Here is a 16,552-nt window from a genome sequence, read left to right on the forward strand (position 1 = left end):
CGGTAATTTTGCTAACGCTAACGGTGTTTCGTCGTGGCGGGAGCCTCAACCATTCAAACTGGGATCTGTTGCTGCTGATGGGAGGTTATCCCGTCAGGCAAGTTGTCGAAGGAATTTGGTTGGTTGGGTCTCTGGGGTATGAACCCAGAGAGGGAGGGGCCGTTTCGGCTGAAGGCCTCTGCGGCATGGGGGGAAGATCACTTCAGCTGATGGCCTCCATGATCGGGGGGAAGGGTGGCTGGCCGTGCCCCTATTATGTTACCCTGGCATTCGCCTTACAACTGAGGAAAGCACGGAAAACCTCAGTCAGGGTAGCCGAGTAGTCTAACCACTCGTTGTGCTGACTTGGCCGTCTTTTGGGGACGGCCTCGGCTGGCCTGCTGAACATCAGTCGCCCTCGGTTGCCCTTGTGCGACCTCTGGCAGCCCTCATTCGGCACGAGTCGTCTCCTCGCCCAACCAACCAACCAACCAAAAAAGCTAACTGAGGGCGGAGGCCTGCGCAAGCGCAAGCATCGTCCCTACCTAGGTGAAACCATTCCTGCGCACAAGGCGCATTGCTGGAAATGGTAAACAGTCTTAATATAAGAAACGGAAATTTTGCTATCGCTAACAGGGTTACGTCGTGGCGGGAGCCTCGACCATTCAAACTGGGATCCGTTGCTGCTGATGGGAGGTCATCCCGTCAGGCAAGTTGTCCAAAGGAATTTGGTTGGTTGGATCTCCGGGGTTTGAACCCAGAGAGGGAGGGGCCGTTTCGGCTGAAGGCCTCTGCGGCATGGGGGGAAGATCACTTCAGCTGATGGCCTCCGTGATCGGGGTGGGGGTGGCGGGCCGTGCCCCTATTAAGTTATACCCTGGCATTCGCTTTACAACTGAGGAAAAGCACGGAAAACCTCAGTCAGGGTAGCCGAGTAGTCTAACCACTCGTTGTGCCGACTTGGCCGTCTTTTGGGGACGGCCTCGGCTGGCCTGCTGAACATCGGTCGCCCTCGGTTGCCCTTGGGCGACCTCTGGCAGCCCTCGTTCGACACTCCTCTCCTCGCCCAACCAACCAAACCAACCAAAGAAGCTAACTGAGGGCAGAGGCCTGCGCAAGCGCAAGCATCGTCCCTACCTAGGTGAAACCATTCCTGCGCACAAGACGCATTGCTGGAAATGGTAAACGGTCGTAATATAAGAACGGAAATTTTGCTAACGCTAACGGGGTTTCGTCGTGGCGGGAGCCTCGACCATTCAAACTGGGATTTGTTGCTGCTGATGGGAGGTTATCCTGTCAGGCAAGTTGTCGAAGGAATTTGGTTGGTTGCGTCTCTGGGGTATGAACCCAGAGAGGGAGGGGCCGTTTCGGCTGAAGGCCTCTGCGGCATGGGGGGAAGATCACTTCAGCTGATGGCCTCCATGATCGGGGGGAAGGGTGGCCCCCCCCTAATCCCGAACTCGGCTTTTATACAAATACAACAATGTCTATGCAACAATGCCAATAAACAGATGCAACAATCTAAACGCAACAATGTAAATAATAATACAACAATGCATGAGCATAACAATGTCATTAAACAGTTCAACAATGCCAACCCCAACACATCACAATATATACATAAGGTAGTATATTTGCGTCATATTGTGAATTAGGTTAATGCGGAACGTGAAATGATATTTTAAATATTTTATATCTTATTATCTTATTAAAATTGTGATTTGACAGAAAATATTAAAATATATATATATATATACATACACACACACACACACACAATATACTCTCCATTATCAGAACTAATAAGGATAGGAAGCACAATTTGTAAGAAAACATGAATAACAATTCAAAATTATTTTATTTTCCATTCACAGAAGTTGAATAACTTAGGCCAGTATCACGATCATAATTATAATGTAAGTACAATAGAAACACAATTTAGGTAAAGGTTTTGGATTTACATCCTCCTCTAACTTGCCACATCACCCAAAACAAGACATGAAGTATGAATGATGGTATAACAGAGCTACAAACACACACAATGGGGAAAGGTAGAAAGAGTTGAAAAGTTTCCTTTTATGTAAATGAATATATGACAAAGAGCAGTTTTACAAACTTTCAATAAATTCAATAAAAACACTTATGATCACTCTGTATATAAATAATTTCAAAGCTTCATGTAAATTTTTTCAAGAAGGCCAATATAATCAAAAGCATCTCCTTACCCGTATATCCAGTCATGGTGAGCACTGTTAGCTGAACAACTCATACAGATGATTAGACAGACATGGTAAAGCTTAAGGACACTTCTGATTTTGTTATGAAAAATACTGAAAAATATTTGTGTGGGAACTGCAATTTCACATTATCAAGACAACAATAAGATTGTGCTGATAACATTAACATTTTTAAATACACTGTAATACACAAAACTCCATAAAAATATTTACATAAATACAACAACAAAAGATGTGTAGTATAAAACATACAATAGATTCGTGAAAGTGGTCACACAATGGTCCCAGTCTAGAAATATATATATCAGTTCTGTAAGCACATTCCTACAGCACAACCAGCCATTAACCGTTCCACTGCTAAGTAACACCACAGTGTACGATCTGCCTTGTGGAACATAGTTATTCAGCAGGTCACTAAATTTTGTTTGTACAGCTTCTGGAATTTAAACAAAGAACTATAAGGTCCATGAATGGGGAAAAGTAAATGTACTTTACTATCAGCATATTTACCATAAAATATTTTAGGATCAGCACACACCACCAAAGTGCAAGACGAATTCCATCAGAATGCATAACGTTTCATTCATTCATTTTCAATACACGCATCGGTTGTAGCTTCTCCATTCTGTTTGTAGCTGATTTAGCTAAGTCTTGTGTATGTTTTACAAAGATAGAAAGTTATGAATGCCTCTGCATGCATCAAAATATGCAAAGTGTAAATAATATGACCCTGCTGGTTGTTCAAATGTACATTTGCTTACAGAACTGCAGTTAGCCAGTGGTTATTATGAAACTGGCCACAATATAGTCATCATAGCACATGTCCAAAGGAAATCTTACTAAATGTGATTAATCATCCACCTCAACATAATTTGGGTGACAAGCTACTCTGTTATCTACCATATGTTTTCTGAATGAAATGCTGCATTGCTTGTGTGAAGATGTGTTGAATCTTGCCACAGTTGGTGGAAGTAGTTTGTTCTAAGTAGTTCCGTGTGGTTAGAAACAGATTTGTATATGGATCACTGCCCAACTGATACTGGAACAAACCAATTTACAATAAAAGATATGTTAATACTCAGACATAAATATTTAATTACTCAACAAACAGTTTTAAATACAGCATATTCAAAATACAGGAGAAATATAAACACACAAAACCTACAAGTTGTTGAAAATTACTCGTTGAAATTGAATTTAGTCACCCTCAATGGACTAGTGGTTAGTGTGTTCGCCACTGGACCCAAGGTCTGAGAGTTCAAACCCAGCCGAGGTCAATGGATTTTTAAGGGTGATAAAAATCCGTAGCACAACTTCCTTCAGAGGGGAAGTAAAGCCGTCGATCCCATGTTGTAGATTTACAGCACGTAAAAAACCTTGCAAGCATGAACAAGATGCTTCATAAGCAAAATTTAGCGACCATTTCTCACCCATGTCTCTCCTGATTCTCTACTAGATGGCTCTAGCGGACAAATCAGGAATGAGTAGAAATTGTGCAGAGGCAGTGGGCTTGTCACTCACTAATGAAAAATACACTTCAAAGACTTTTGGACAAGCTGCCTTGAGCAACTGTCCCATAACATGCCAATGCCCCAATCCTTGTAGTGGAAATAAAATAATATTGAATTTATTACAAATTACTACCTATAGCTCTAAATAAAATGATATGATCCTGTATTTGTATATTACCTGCTTTACTGGGTTATTCACATCAGTTCACCCCTCCATATAACTGACAGTCTATTGTAAGTCATATAACATACCTACAAACTTTGTATGAAGGATAAAAATGCATACTGTGTGCAACATATTATGTTTGTTACTTTCAATGCTAGTCAGTACTGCTATGACATAATTCTAATCTTCTACAAAAATTAAAAGAAAAACTGATGGCAAAGTACATATACATATGAAAGCTCCTGAACTCAAATTCTGTTCAGCTAGACAAAAATTTAAGATAAATTGCAAATAAATGTACTGTTGTTGCAACACATTCACTGCCATGCTACCTACTGGGAATGCAAAGACCCTGTGCCAGTCTTCAGTGTGGGGATGTGTTTAATATTAGTAGGACGAACAAAATGTCTTAGAAACCATTTGAAGTAATTACATGAAATTTTCAGGTTACCTTTATTAAAGGTTTCAGGTGTTACATCTTGTATAGCTATTCACTTAAATGCAATTTTTTTGCTTTTCCACACTTTTCATCAGTCATCTTTATAACATGAGGAATCCAAATTTACAAAGGAACAGGAAGGTATTTTGTGAGAGGCCGTTGCTTGTAAATACATTGGTACAGCAAAGCTTTCTTCATCATTAGTGAAAGTTTAACTGCATTTTTGAGTCACACCTCTAGATGATATGAGCAACTGTGTGTACATCAGCACTAAAATGTTGATGGACATGATAGCAAGAGATGTTAGGAAGTGAATGTGATACGTACCCTACCATGAAAATAAGGAGGGAGGGAGGTACAGCTCCACTAATACTTAACCTCAGCACTATACAAATATAGAGGTAAGGGATTAGTTTCATGTCCTGTTTACTTTACCCCCGGGGAAAGAACCCACGTTTCTCACTGGATAGGTATATGGGAAGGCCCCAGAGCTAGTCTGGGCATTGCAGATAAGAGAAAGAGAAATTGCCCCTGACAGGAACTGAACTCTGGCCATCCAACCTATAACCTAGTCACTTTGCTGACTTGAGCTACCCTGGCTACTGAACTTGTAAATATGTACACAAAATGAAACTGACTGGTATAAGAGCCATCATCATTGAGATTTTTGTATTCATTATAGAAATGTCACAAAGATTTGTAGAGTATAAATCTGTAGCAAATAAGAAAAAAGAGATACCACCTCCTCCATAGCTCGGTAGACAGCTTGAAATGCGGGCTGTTTCTCTGCATGGAAGCTGCCTCGGCTTCCATGTAATACTGCAACACCCTGAGACTCTGCACTCTTGCAAACTGACATGTACATGCAGTGGTCTGGTCGGTAGTTATATCGGCATGGATAAATATACAGTTTGTCTGAAAACAAATTTAACAAATAAGCATAACAGCTCATGTTTCTATGTCAGGAAGTTGCTCATCCAATAAAGAAATTCCAGTCCATCACTCATTTAACCATATTTTAACTAGTGGAAGATTATATAGCATGAGATGATGGGACAATTATAAATAATAAATTGCAAAGGGCATGCAAAGAAGCTGCAGTAGCCATTTTAAAGAACTATCCAAACACTGAGGAAAATCATCAAAAACCTTGGAACACCCAACCTATTCACCAAGAATCAACTATGAACATTGACTATACAAAGAAGAAATTCCCTGTTCTAGGACCCCAAGGTTTACAGTGATCAAAACAAAACTTCAAAAATGGACCACAACATGAGCCACCTTAATTCATCTTCAAATAATTTCTAAAAGAACCATGTTAACAGTATCCTTCCATCTATGCCTGTGTTGTATAACTTGACTCATATCATCAGGCTTTCCAAGTAAAAAATAAAATAAATAACTTGTTTCCACCACGTAGATTACATAACCAAACCATCTCACCTGTTTTCATTTAATAATCTCAAGAATACTTGTTTAAGAGCAGAAAACTGTGAAGCTTCTTATAATAATTATCTCCATTCTCCTGTTAAATACATTGTTTTCAGCACTTTATTTTAAACAACCTCAATCTGCTATCCACAAGAACAAGAGTAAAATTTTCACAAGTATATAAGCCAGAGCATAATTAATTTTAAATTCCTAATTTTTAATGCATAACTTCCATGTTCCAAAATTACAGACACAAGACTGAGGAATCAGCACACATATCATCTTGATTGTTCCTGTCACAGTGCAAGTTAATATGACTGTAATTCTGTCCTTAACCTCCTTCCCTGCAGAAGATGAAGCATTTTTAAAAAATCTTGCAATATTAGGTCTATAGTACAGTCCAGTGTTGTCTGTACTGAAGATATCCTCTGTAAAATATGTGTTTAATACAGTTTTCCAATCAGTTTGTAGCCAGATATCAGCTGCCAGTTATCAGAATCTTGTTTTTCTCCATGAAGATCTTTATAAACAATAATGTATATCTCGTTCCAGCTTGAGAGCCATCCATCAGTTGCTTTAAAATCTTCTAATTCTTTATCAAAATCATTTATATTAAAATATTTTTTATTCTTATTCACTGATATTTTTACAACAAATGATTAAAATTTATATATAAAATCACACACCAGTCAATGAGGACTAAAAGCAACACAGAGAATTAAACAACTGACTAAAAACACCAGATGTTCTGCTTGCCTCGTCCAACTGAAAAAATCCTGCTGCTATAAAATGGTCCTAATAACAGACTCACACAATTTACAGTGAAGATGATCCCTTTGCCAAGTACAAGACATTTTCAGAATATTTTAAACATGCACACATATTAGTATTCTATTCGAATCTGAATACTCCCAAAGTCTCTAAAATCAAGTCTTCAGCTTAAACAATTATTCTTGGCACAAAGAAGACCAATGGTGATGCATGAGATTCATCAGAAGGGAAGGGCAGGGGACCATAAAATACTGAATTGTAAATGAACATTTATGCAAACTTAAATATGTTTACAGGTTTATTACTGCAAATACTCATACAGAACTCTAACTATTGCATCACTGTATTAACTTCTACTTGATGCACCTGCCTGTGATGAATATGCATGTACCTTCTTCATATCCTCTTTGGCTATGATGCATATACATTTTCAGATCATCCATCATGTTCTACTTTCATCACTGAGTGAAACTCTTCTGAACATCCACCTTTTTGGATTTTCTGATTATGAAATATAAAACAAAGTGGACCATGATGTAGGCATGGGATCATGAAGGAAGCACAGGAATCTTACAAATTACCAATTTAGAAACATATATTTGTGATGAATCAAGACTGTATGTTGTAGCCCAAATTAATGACGTTTAATGAAACTGTTAAAATCCCATACAAATTCCCACATGGTCGATCAGATAGCAAGAAACTTCTTCTTCTTCTATGGCTCTCTGGTCCATATTCGGTCCATGGCCTCCTCAATTCTCCTCTTCCATTCGGTCCAATTGTTAGGTCCATTCTGTCCGAGGCTTTGATTGAGGTTTCAAAACATCTTCCTTTTTACGGTGCAAGGTTGTTAGCCTTGCGACCAACCCCCAACCTGGAGGACCAGGGTACCTGTCTTAGTCTGACCCCTCCCCCTCGACCAATCTGGCTAGGGAGGCCCTACCAGTAGCTATGCTACCACCAGCATAGCTCTTTGGGTCACTGAGGTACTCAAGCCCCACCACCACGACAAGGTGACAAAAAACTGTGAAAAATACCGTTCAGTATAAAATCGTATAACACAGAGAAGACCCAATAAACCAATAACAACAACACAGGAAAGAATCTGAAAGCCTGTATGTTATTTATTTGGTTCTCATAACACTGTACTAACTGCTGACTTTATATTGCACCAGATCTTAATGCAGTAAATTGGAATAATTATGTATGATGAACGGGGAAAATTTTAGAAATGGTGGTGGCCTATTATAAAGTACTATCCCAGTGAAATTATAAGAATTCATGAAAACCATAGAAAGGAGTCAAACCCTAATAGGGATTGTACCTCCCAAATGTGTGTTGGACTGATGTGCTTACCCCACGGTGAACTTCAAAGCCCTTGATTGCAAATCACATCTACAGAACTGTAAAATAAAACCATGATCTTCAGACCCATCATAAACAAAGTTTAACAATGTACTTACCCTGTTCAGCTTTTATTAGACACATGACATAAGAAACTTAAGAGTTGAGATTGTTTTCTCAAAAATACATAACATATATAGTCATATTAGTAATACACATAATTACCCGGATGAAAGTGAAATATAATATTGATGATATCCTGATCACCCCACGTTATTTTCAACTTATACTCTTTGTAAATAGGTACAACATAGCTGGTCCAACTAAATGCCCTCATGCGTGTAAGATTCATTAGCATGACACCAGAGTTCACTCCTGAAAAAATAACAGAATTCAGTAATGATAGGTGAAATTCACAGTATTCCTTAACCCTTAAAGTATGTTCTGTGATAGCATAGTATTCCATTAGCATATGCAACTTCACATCACGTTTAAGTACAAGTTTCTTTGTTACAAAACTTTTCATTTGAGGAGTGGAGTGTAAATCATGAACTGAATGAGTGTAATCAATTTCATTTAAGTTTCTTAATGTCTGTTGTTATCTTTTGTTTTCATACATCTATTTTGGTTAAACAAGTCTTATTTACCAGTGATGGTCTTTGGGAAGTTTTGTCTATTTAGTTGGGTAAAATAATTGGATTACTTGAAGACTAACTTTTTGTAATTTCACTCCACCAAAACTGATAAAATGGTAGTTTGAATTTTATGTGGCAGCAATGACACAACACAGCGTAAATCAAGGCATGCAAAGCAACTCACATCAACACTTTCATGTGTTCAGTTTGAGAGCTGTTTTGAAGTGACAGAGCTTGTAACCATAATACCTCACCAATGAGGTATAGAAAATATAACAGACTTCCTACTAAAGGCAAAATGACAGTCTTTAGATGTAGGTTAAAATGTTGGCTATACGTTTTATGCTATCTTGTGGTGATATAGGTATTATGATGTTCCAAACAGTCCTACATGTCAAAAGGATACAATTAATTCTGTATTGGAACAGGACAAAGAGCATACATCACATACACAAAAAAACAATTGTATATGAATGACAGTGCACTACATAAGCTAATATAAACAGGTTTGAGTTGTATCACAGACCATGACATTAAGAACTCATTCTCTTTCTTGTCATCCTACTGGGACTTGTTATGAAAGTGTTGCTACAGTCAGCAATAAATTCACGATCCTGTAAGAGTCTTACCTAAATGTCCATAGTATGGATGTTTAGCAAAGCGATTGTACCAGCCTGTATTAGGATCTTCATGCTCTGGTGTAAGTGCTGCTATTTGGGAGGAATTCATAAGGTCAAAATGTCTCCAAACATCTTCTAAAGGGCCAAGAAATAATGTGTCTGTATCAACATAGAGAAGGGAGTCAACATCATTCAGCACAGTCTGAAATTCAAGAACAAAGCAGATACAAATTTAATATGTCTTGGTATCAATAATAATAAAGCTGGGCAAGCATAAACCATTTTTTGTACCTACAATGAAAAAACTTTGAATTTTACCCACAATAAGAGCTTTTTATATGAAATACAAAAGTCAATGTACAATACCAACTGAAAAATCACTCTTTTCCCTACTTGCAAATGATGAACTGTAAACATTACTTTCTTTCAAAGACGTGTATATACTGTTTTATCCACTGTACACTCTGTAAAACCTGACTGCAATTTATTGAAGTGTTTTCTGCTTCTTGCGGCCAAGAACAGTTTGGTGCAAGGGTTAATAGGAACATAGTTCAAGGTAATATACAAACAATCTTCAGTAACATCTCTCATGTTCATACATTGAAGTTTTTTACAAAAAATATAAAAATAGTATTTTACTTTACTAATACTTACGGGCAAGAAAAGTCTTTGTGAGGCACAAGGCTTGAACAGTTTCTTCCATTCATCTGTATTCCCCTGCAGAGGAAAAGTGATTGGAAGAACCTTGAATGTAAATGAATGGTTTGTTGAGTCTTTCCACTCATTAAGCTGAAATGCACATACAAAATTCTTATCAAAACATGATTTAAAATAATGGAAAATGTTTAACAGAAAAGCACAGTTATTAGGCAACACCATAGGCACTGAAAACTGGTGGAGGAGTATTTGAACACTGTTTTGCACAGAACAAAATATTATATAGTATATTTAATTTTGTTACAGCTAAGAAACTGAAAAAGTCTACCCAAAATGCTTCATCATATGTTTACAATATTGTATTTAGAAAACTTTGGAAAAATGTACAAACAGAAATTTGTGTCATTTCCCACGTTCACTCATCTCCAGATGAAATCCATAATACTCGATGAAAGATTCTCAGGTTACAAGCCATGTCAGGTGGCTGAACGGTGAATAAACCATATCTACTGCCTCGGTGTAAAGACCATTCTTCCGTTCAGACACCTGACACAGCTTATAACCCAAGAATCTTACATCAACTTCAGTCACCGCGAAAGCTTCACTTTATACTTCACAATACTCCTTCATCCGTACTCATACAACCTGAATACACTAAGTTGCTGTACTATACATCTAAAGATTTTCCTGCTGACACCAGCATAAGTAAATATAAAAGAAAAACATTCCTCTCTTAAATGAGTGCCCACTTCTTTTAAAGACTGACCTTCAGCTTTACTGATTGTCACAACAAAACATAGTTTAATGGAAAAGTAAAAACAATTAAACTCAAACAGACAGTAAGATGGTATTATATTAGTGATACTTCAGGAATAAATACAGTTTCTCCCTTTGCACATTAAATTAAAATTTTGGTTTCTATAATATCAAAGTGTCACACCATCATTACATTTGTAACTTTTGACTTATTTCATACACAATTTGTAAGAATGTTTATTGTGTACTTTCAAATAAAATTTTATATAATAAACCATAAACAATTACTGTCAAACTGAAACCTAAATAAAATTTCATTGTAACATTACCTTCTACAAGTTTTCAGTTGCCACAGTCACACAAACAACTTCCAATCTAAGTTGTGTTATACTTCAAGAACACAACAGCCAAGTGCATTACATCAATACAACTATTAAACTTCTATCTCTAATTTGTAACGTCTACTACCTTTGGTTAATCGTCATTCTGTTGTGTCTGACATGTCAGGCATGAGTCATGATGAGGGACTGGATTCTGTTGAAATTGTATTATAAATTATTGGACCATCCTTCTGTCCCATTTTGGCCAGATAATCGTGACCCTACTATATATGTCTGTGTACAAACAGTGCGCAAAGCAAAATACAGTACATTTGCTAACACAAAAAAGGAGAGCATTTGGTTGATAACTCTGCTCAACCACCAGCACTAATTCCCTCAAAATAATGGTTCCACAGTATAGCACTTTTGTTGCACACTATTCAGACTTAGATCAGAACATTATGTTTCATGTCAATCCCTACATATGAACTAAAGAAACTTATCACTGCTGATGTATTCAGTGAAAACCACTACACCTTTTCCTTGAAGCTTGGAATGAGGGGATCATCAGCAAGAACAATGAAGTTCAGTGGTTTCTGCGTAAAGAGGATTGCCGACTTGATCATAACAAGCGTCTCAGATAGGCGATCACCACATGCCACAACTGCCAGCACAATTTGACTGCAAAGAAATAGCAGATAATAGCATACACACACAATATCTTCCGCATCCCTTATCATCAGCATCCAACACAAATCAATTTGATATTCATGTCAATTTGTGAGGTATGTGAGAACATTTAAAGTGTTGTTATTGAAAATTCAAACAATCAAATCAATCAATTTCATACCACAGAGAGTGAGGATAAGACTGAGTTTGTCCAACCCCAACTGTTTGTGAACTTACCTCCCTTGCACGGAATTCTTGTGCGTATGAAGGCGACTTTCGAATTCTCCATCATAATTCTGCATATCTGATCCTTTGTTGGACTGCAACTCAGCGACAACAATAGGTTCTTTTCTGTTTTTATAATTCAAAACGTCTGTCCAAACAATTTCATGTGAGTACCTTGCTTCTGAAGAGTTCATAAATTTCGTAATAATATACAGAAATACTGCGCTAAAAATTAAAAAGATGACCACAAATCTTGAGACTGATTTCATGGTCATACATATACCACAATGAGATAATATTTATGTTACTACTTTGCATTTCAATTAATGTAATTCTGTTAGCAGACGAATCAAACCTATATCCGATGCGAGTATATGAATCACAATAACGAATTTAACAGGCATATTGTCGTGCTACTACAGATTATAATGTAACATTAAAATGAATTAATGCACATTTAATGCATATATTTGAGAATTTCCACGTACACCGCACTTCTATAAGTTTAACACAGAAATAAAGTAATTACATGTTGACAATATAGATAAAATAGTTGATATCACAGATGTAAAAATCCGTACTACGAGGCTCAATTTATAGTCGAAATAAACAAACATGAAACAATGCCAACTTTCGAGACGACTCTGATTTTTATGTATAACTTCGGCTTTCGGGCGATAGCCGCTAGGGTCGAATGGCGAATTTTACGGTTTAGGCAAACATTGCAATAACGATCTTCAAGGTGGAAGGCAATTACCGTTCATCTCCTGGCCTCCACCCACATACATTTTACGTATTCTATTATATCACCATTCATAGTACTCAGAAACATGCTACTCGTTAACCATTCACATCAAAGAATAATAATTGTAATCTTTCAATCTTTGTGAGTACCTATATGTTGTTCCCTAAGCATACCGTGCTTCCCAGATATAGTACACAAAAACCACAGTCGAGTATGTAACATTCCCTTGCATGTCAAGATTAAGGCATGCGTCTTTCTCATGACTGTTTCTGAAAGCAGTAAAGGCTGTATATTTCGGTTAGATAAATTATGTGAATAGAACAGAATTTATTTACATTTCATACATCCTTCATAGGCCCAAGTCATGTATGTAGAACATGTCAAGCACAAATACAATACTTATTTCCAATGCAAATATAAATTACAGAGTTATAACAATAATTTAGAATACAGTATCACCGTAAAAATAATTACACAAGAAAGCAATCCCACATTTGCTTACATGTATTTAAAATAGGTAGGAATTTCTGGTTGAGGTTTTTCCTTCTATGGAATAGCAGTGAGAAGAGATGCTATTTTAGAGCTTCAATTCGAGTATAGTAATCTTATTTTGATACTTATCGAAATTATTGTTTGACACATGAATAGCTTATACTTATAAAGTAGATACCTAAGCTTGTTTGAAAAACTTTTGTCAGCTATAAATTTCAAAAAGAGCTCGCTGGCTAGGCGAAGAATATTATTATAATAAATCCTATTTTGTCACTGTTTGTATGGCGCACTGAGCATTTTAATTGAACTTAAGATAATTTAACAGGACAAAATCTATTAATGACGGACTACATAATGACGGTGGCAGTATGACCTCTAAAACGTTGGTTAACATCGACCAGACTACACAGCGCAACAACCCAGAACACCGAAATCTACATAATATTCACTGTAGTGCTCTCTGGTGAATATTCTAGACAGTTGATGAAAGATTCTCGGGTTACAAACCCCGTAAAGTGGCTGAACGGTGAATAAACCATATCTTCTCCGTTCAACGATTTGACGCGGCGAAAGCTTCATTTTTTTGAACTTCTACCGTTGTTTTCTGTCGTTGTGGTGCTTCCTGGTGAAGATTCTACACAGTTGTTTATAACTTCTTGTCTCTCTACTGCCATCTAGTAAATAATGTTATAAATACTGGTTAACACATGATATGGAAAGTTAAAACATTCGTCAATAGAGAGCAGGATATGGATGTTGTTCAGACTAAGGTTACCTGCCTCCCTTGCAATGTGGTGCCATCTGATGATCTTTCTAGGCTGCGTTCATTTGAACTTGTTGAGTCCCTCCTGCCATCTGGTGATATACATTTTAAATACTACCTAACGCAAAATAATAAAAGTGAAGACTTTCGTCCATAGAATTCAGGTCTTGTATATTATTGTGACCAAGATTTTACAGGTACCTCTGCATTGTAGTGCTATCTGGTGAACATTCCAGACAATTTCGTTTTGAGCTGCTTTGTACCTATTGCCATCTAGTGATAAACAGTATAAACACTAGCCAATGCACGATACGTTTGTCAATAGAGAGCAAACCACGGATGTTATTGTGACCAAGATTCTTCGGCCATATCTGCATTGTGGCGCTATCATGTGAACATTCGAGACAGTTTGTTTTCTATCCTGCAATCTAGCGATGAATCTTATAAATACTAGATAGCGCAATACAGAGAAAGTTAAGGCGATTATCAATACAGAGCTGAACACCGCTTCAACATGGAACACCATATACAGCTAGAGGACACTTCTATCCTCTCCTCAAAAACCGGCTATATGGATCGGTTAATCAGGGAAGCCATCGAGATCGAACTACATCCCGATAACTTTAACATGGAAGATGGACTTCACTTGAGCCGGTCCTGGAAGCCTCTTATTCACACACTTCGAGGACTCCGAGAGCGAGCAAGAGTGCGCCGCCAGAACCAACCAGACCACAACATGGCCCTTTTCAGGGCCCTGATCCATACAACCAAACTCACCTTTCTCTACTTTCTCTCCCTCTCCCGCCCACGTGCTACCATTGGTCCACTCCCATGCCTGCTCCCATTGGCTCGGGGCATGCTACACCTTTCACTTCCCGGCCTATAAACCCAGCACCTCACACCCTATTGGCACGGGGAAGGACCCCACGCTACCTTCTTCCTATAGACCCATCAGTCTTCTCGACACGGTCGGCAAGCTCTGCGAGAAGATCCTCCTAACGAGGTCAGCGAACGCGGGCTGCTGCGCGACGAGCAGTTTGGGTTTCGACCCAGACACAGCACGTCGTTGCAGCTGGCTCGCCTCGTCGAAAGGGTCAACAGAAACCTTGATGAGAAGCGGCTAACCGGCGCGGTTTTCCTGGACGTGGCCAAAGCCTTCGACACAGTCTGGGTCCAAGGCCTCCTATACAAACTGACCGTCCTCAACTTCCCGTCGTACTTGGTGAAAACCATCTCTTCCTACCTCGCTGACCGGACATTCCAGACGTCCTTCCAGTCGGCCACGTCGAGCCATGCGGGCTGGAGTTGTGCAGGGCGGACTTCTCTCCCCTGTGCTCTTCAGTCTGTATGTCAACGACATACCCACTCCGTCCCGCCACGTCGAGTTAGCACAGTACGCGGACGACACGGCTCTAGTAGCCACGTCCCGTAGCCCAACGCTTCTCGTCAGGTATCTGGAGACCTACCTCAGTAGACTTGAGCTCTGGCTCAGGGCTTGGAGGATTGCTATCAACGTCTCGAAGAGCACCGCGGTTCTCTTCGTTTCGGCGAGAACACGCATCCAACAGCCCAGAGCGGTGCAGTTTCTCGGACAGCCGATCGAATGGGTCAAAACAGCTCGGTATCTGGGGGTCACCCTTGACGCCGGGCTTACCTGGTCGGCGCACGTCAACCAGGTGGGAAAGAAGGCGGCGCAACGATTAGGTGTGCTAGGCCCGCTCATCAATAGGAGAAGTGGCCTGTCCATCAGGAACGGTGTGCTGCTCTATAAGCAGCTCATCCGTCCCATGATAGATTACGCATGCCCGATCTGGAGGTCAGCTGCCCGCAGCCACGTCCGGAAGCTGCAAGTTCTGCAATCCAAGTGTCTTCGCATTGTTACTAACGCGCCCTGGTACGTTAGTAACAGGCAAATACATGAGGATCTGGGGGTCCCTTTCTTTGCCGACCACATCAGAGCAATGACTGAGAGATTTGACTCGAGGTTAGCTGGTGTGGGGAACCCCTTAGTCCGGCAACTCGGGAGGCACTCGTGCCGAACGAGGGCTGCCAGAGGTCGCCCAAGGGCAACCGAGGGCGACCGATGTTCAGCAGGCCAGCCGAGGCCGTCCCCAAAAGACGGCCAAGTCGGCACAACGAGTGGTTAGACTACTCGGCTACCCTGACTGAGGTTTTCCGTGCTTTTCCTCAGTTGTAAGGCGAATGCCAGGGCATAACTTAATAGGGGCACGGCCCGCCACCCTCCCCCCCGATCATGGAGGCCATCAGCTGAAGTGATCTTCCCCCCATGCCGCAGAGGCCTTCAGCCGAAACGGCCCCTCCCTCTCTGGGTTCAAACCCCAGAGATCCAACCAACCAAATTCTTTTGGACAACTTGCCTGACGGGATAACCTCCCATCAGCAGCAACAGATCCCAGTTTGAATGGTCGAGGCTCCAGCCACGGCGTAACCCTGTTAGCGTCAGCAAAATTTCCGTTTTTTTATATTAAGACCGTTTACCATTTCCAGCAATGTGCCTTGAGCGCAGGAATGGTGTCACCTAGGTAGGGACGATGCTTGCGCTTGCGCAGGCCTCCGCCCTCAGTTAGCTTTTTGGTTGGTTGGTTGGCCTATTGGCATATTCATCGCCCTGATAACGGAGGCAGTATGACCTCTGAAACGTTGGTTAACATCGACCAGACTACACAGAGCAATAACCCTGAAGACGGATATCTTCATACTCACCGCTGTGAGAACCTCAAGTCTTACAATACAGAGTTCGTGGACGTTATTGTGACCAAATATTTCTG

General features: G+C 39.7%; 1 protein-coding gene across 2 annotated transcripts; it reads right to left on the reverse strand.

Annotated features, from left to right (window-relative positions):
- Window positions 1-1,818: 1,818 nt before the first annotated feature.
- On the reverse strand, window positions 1,819-12,560 carry shams (glucoside xylosyltransferase 1 shams). Of its 2 annotated transcripts, none has more exons than XM_022061027.2 (7): window positions 11,776-12,560; window positions 11,406-11,550; window positions 9,791-9,925; window positions 9,146-9,338; window positions 8,107-8,256; window positions 5,075-5,247; window positions 1,819-3,249 (listed from the first exon to the last, which is right to left on the reverse strand). In XM_022061027.2, exons 1-7 carry the CDS (start codon window positions 12,036-12,038, stop codon window positions 3,109-3,111), a joined length of 1,200 nt encoding a protein of 399 aa, XP_021916719.1. In that variant the 5' UTR covers window positions 12,039-12,560; the 3' UTR covers window positions 1,819-3,108. The 2 variants fall into 2 exon arrangements, with proteins under 2 accessions (XP_021916719.1, XP_021916717.1); XM_022061025.2 differs by having other exon boundaries at window positions 1,819-3,255; window positions 11,776-12,554.
- Between the last annotated feature and the right edge of the window lie 3,992 nt (window positions 12,561-16,552).

This window comes from Zootermopsis nevadensis, unplaced genomic scaffold, assembly GCF_977971745.1.
Source record: "Zootermopsis nevadensis isolate Lab colony 2312 unplaced genomic scaffold, Znev_1.0 Znev_ptg000012l, whole genome shotgun sequence".
Lineage (NCBI taxonomy): Eukaryota > Metazoa > Arthropoda > Insecta > Blattodea > Termopsidae > Zootermopsis > Zootermopsis nevadensis.

Coding starts and splice junctions, on each gene's coding strand:
- shams (XM_022061025.2), bottom strand. CDS start 12,038: ATGACCATGAAATCAGTCTCAAGATTTGTGGTCATCTTTTTAATTTTT. Junction 8,257..9,145: donor TCCATACTATGGACATTTAG/GTAAGACTCTTA, acceptor TTATTTTTTCAG/GAGTGAACTCTGGTGTCATG. Junction 5,248..8,106: donor TATATTTCACTTTCATCCGG/GTAATTATGTGT, acceptor ATTTGTTTTCAG/ACAAACTGTATATTTATCCA.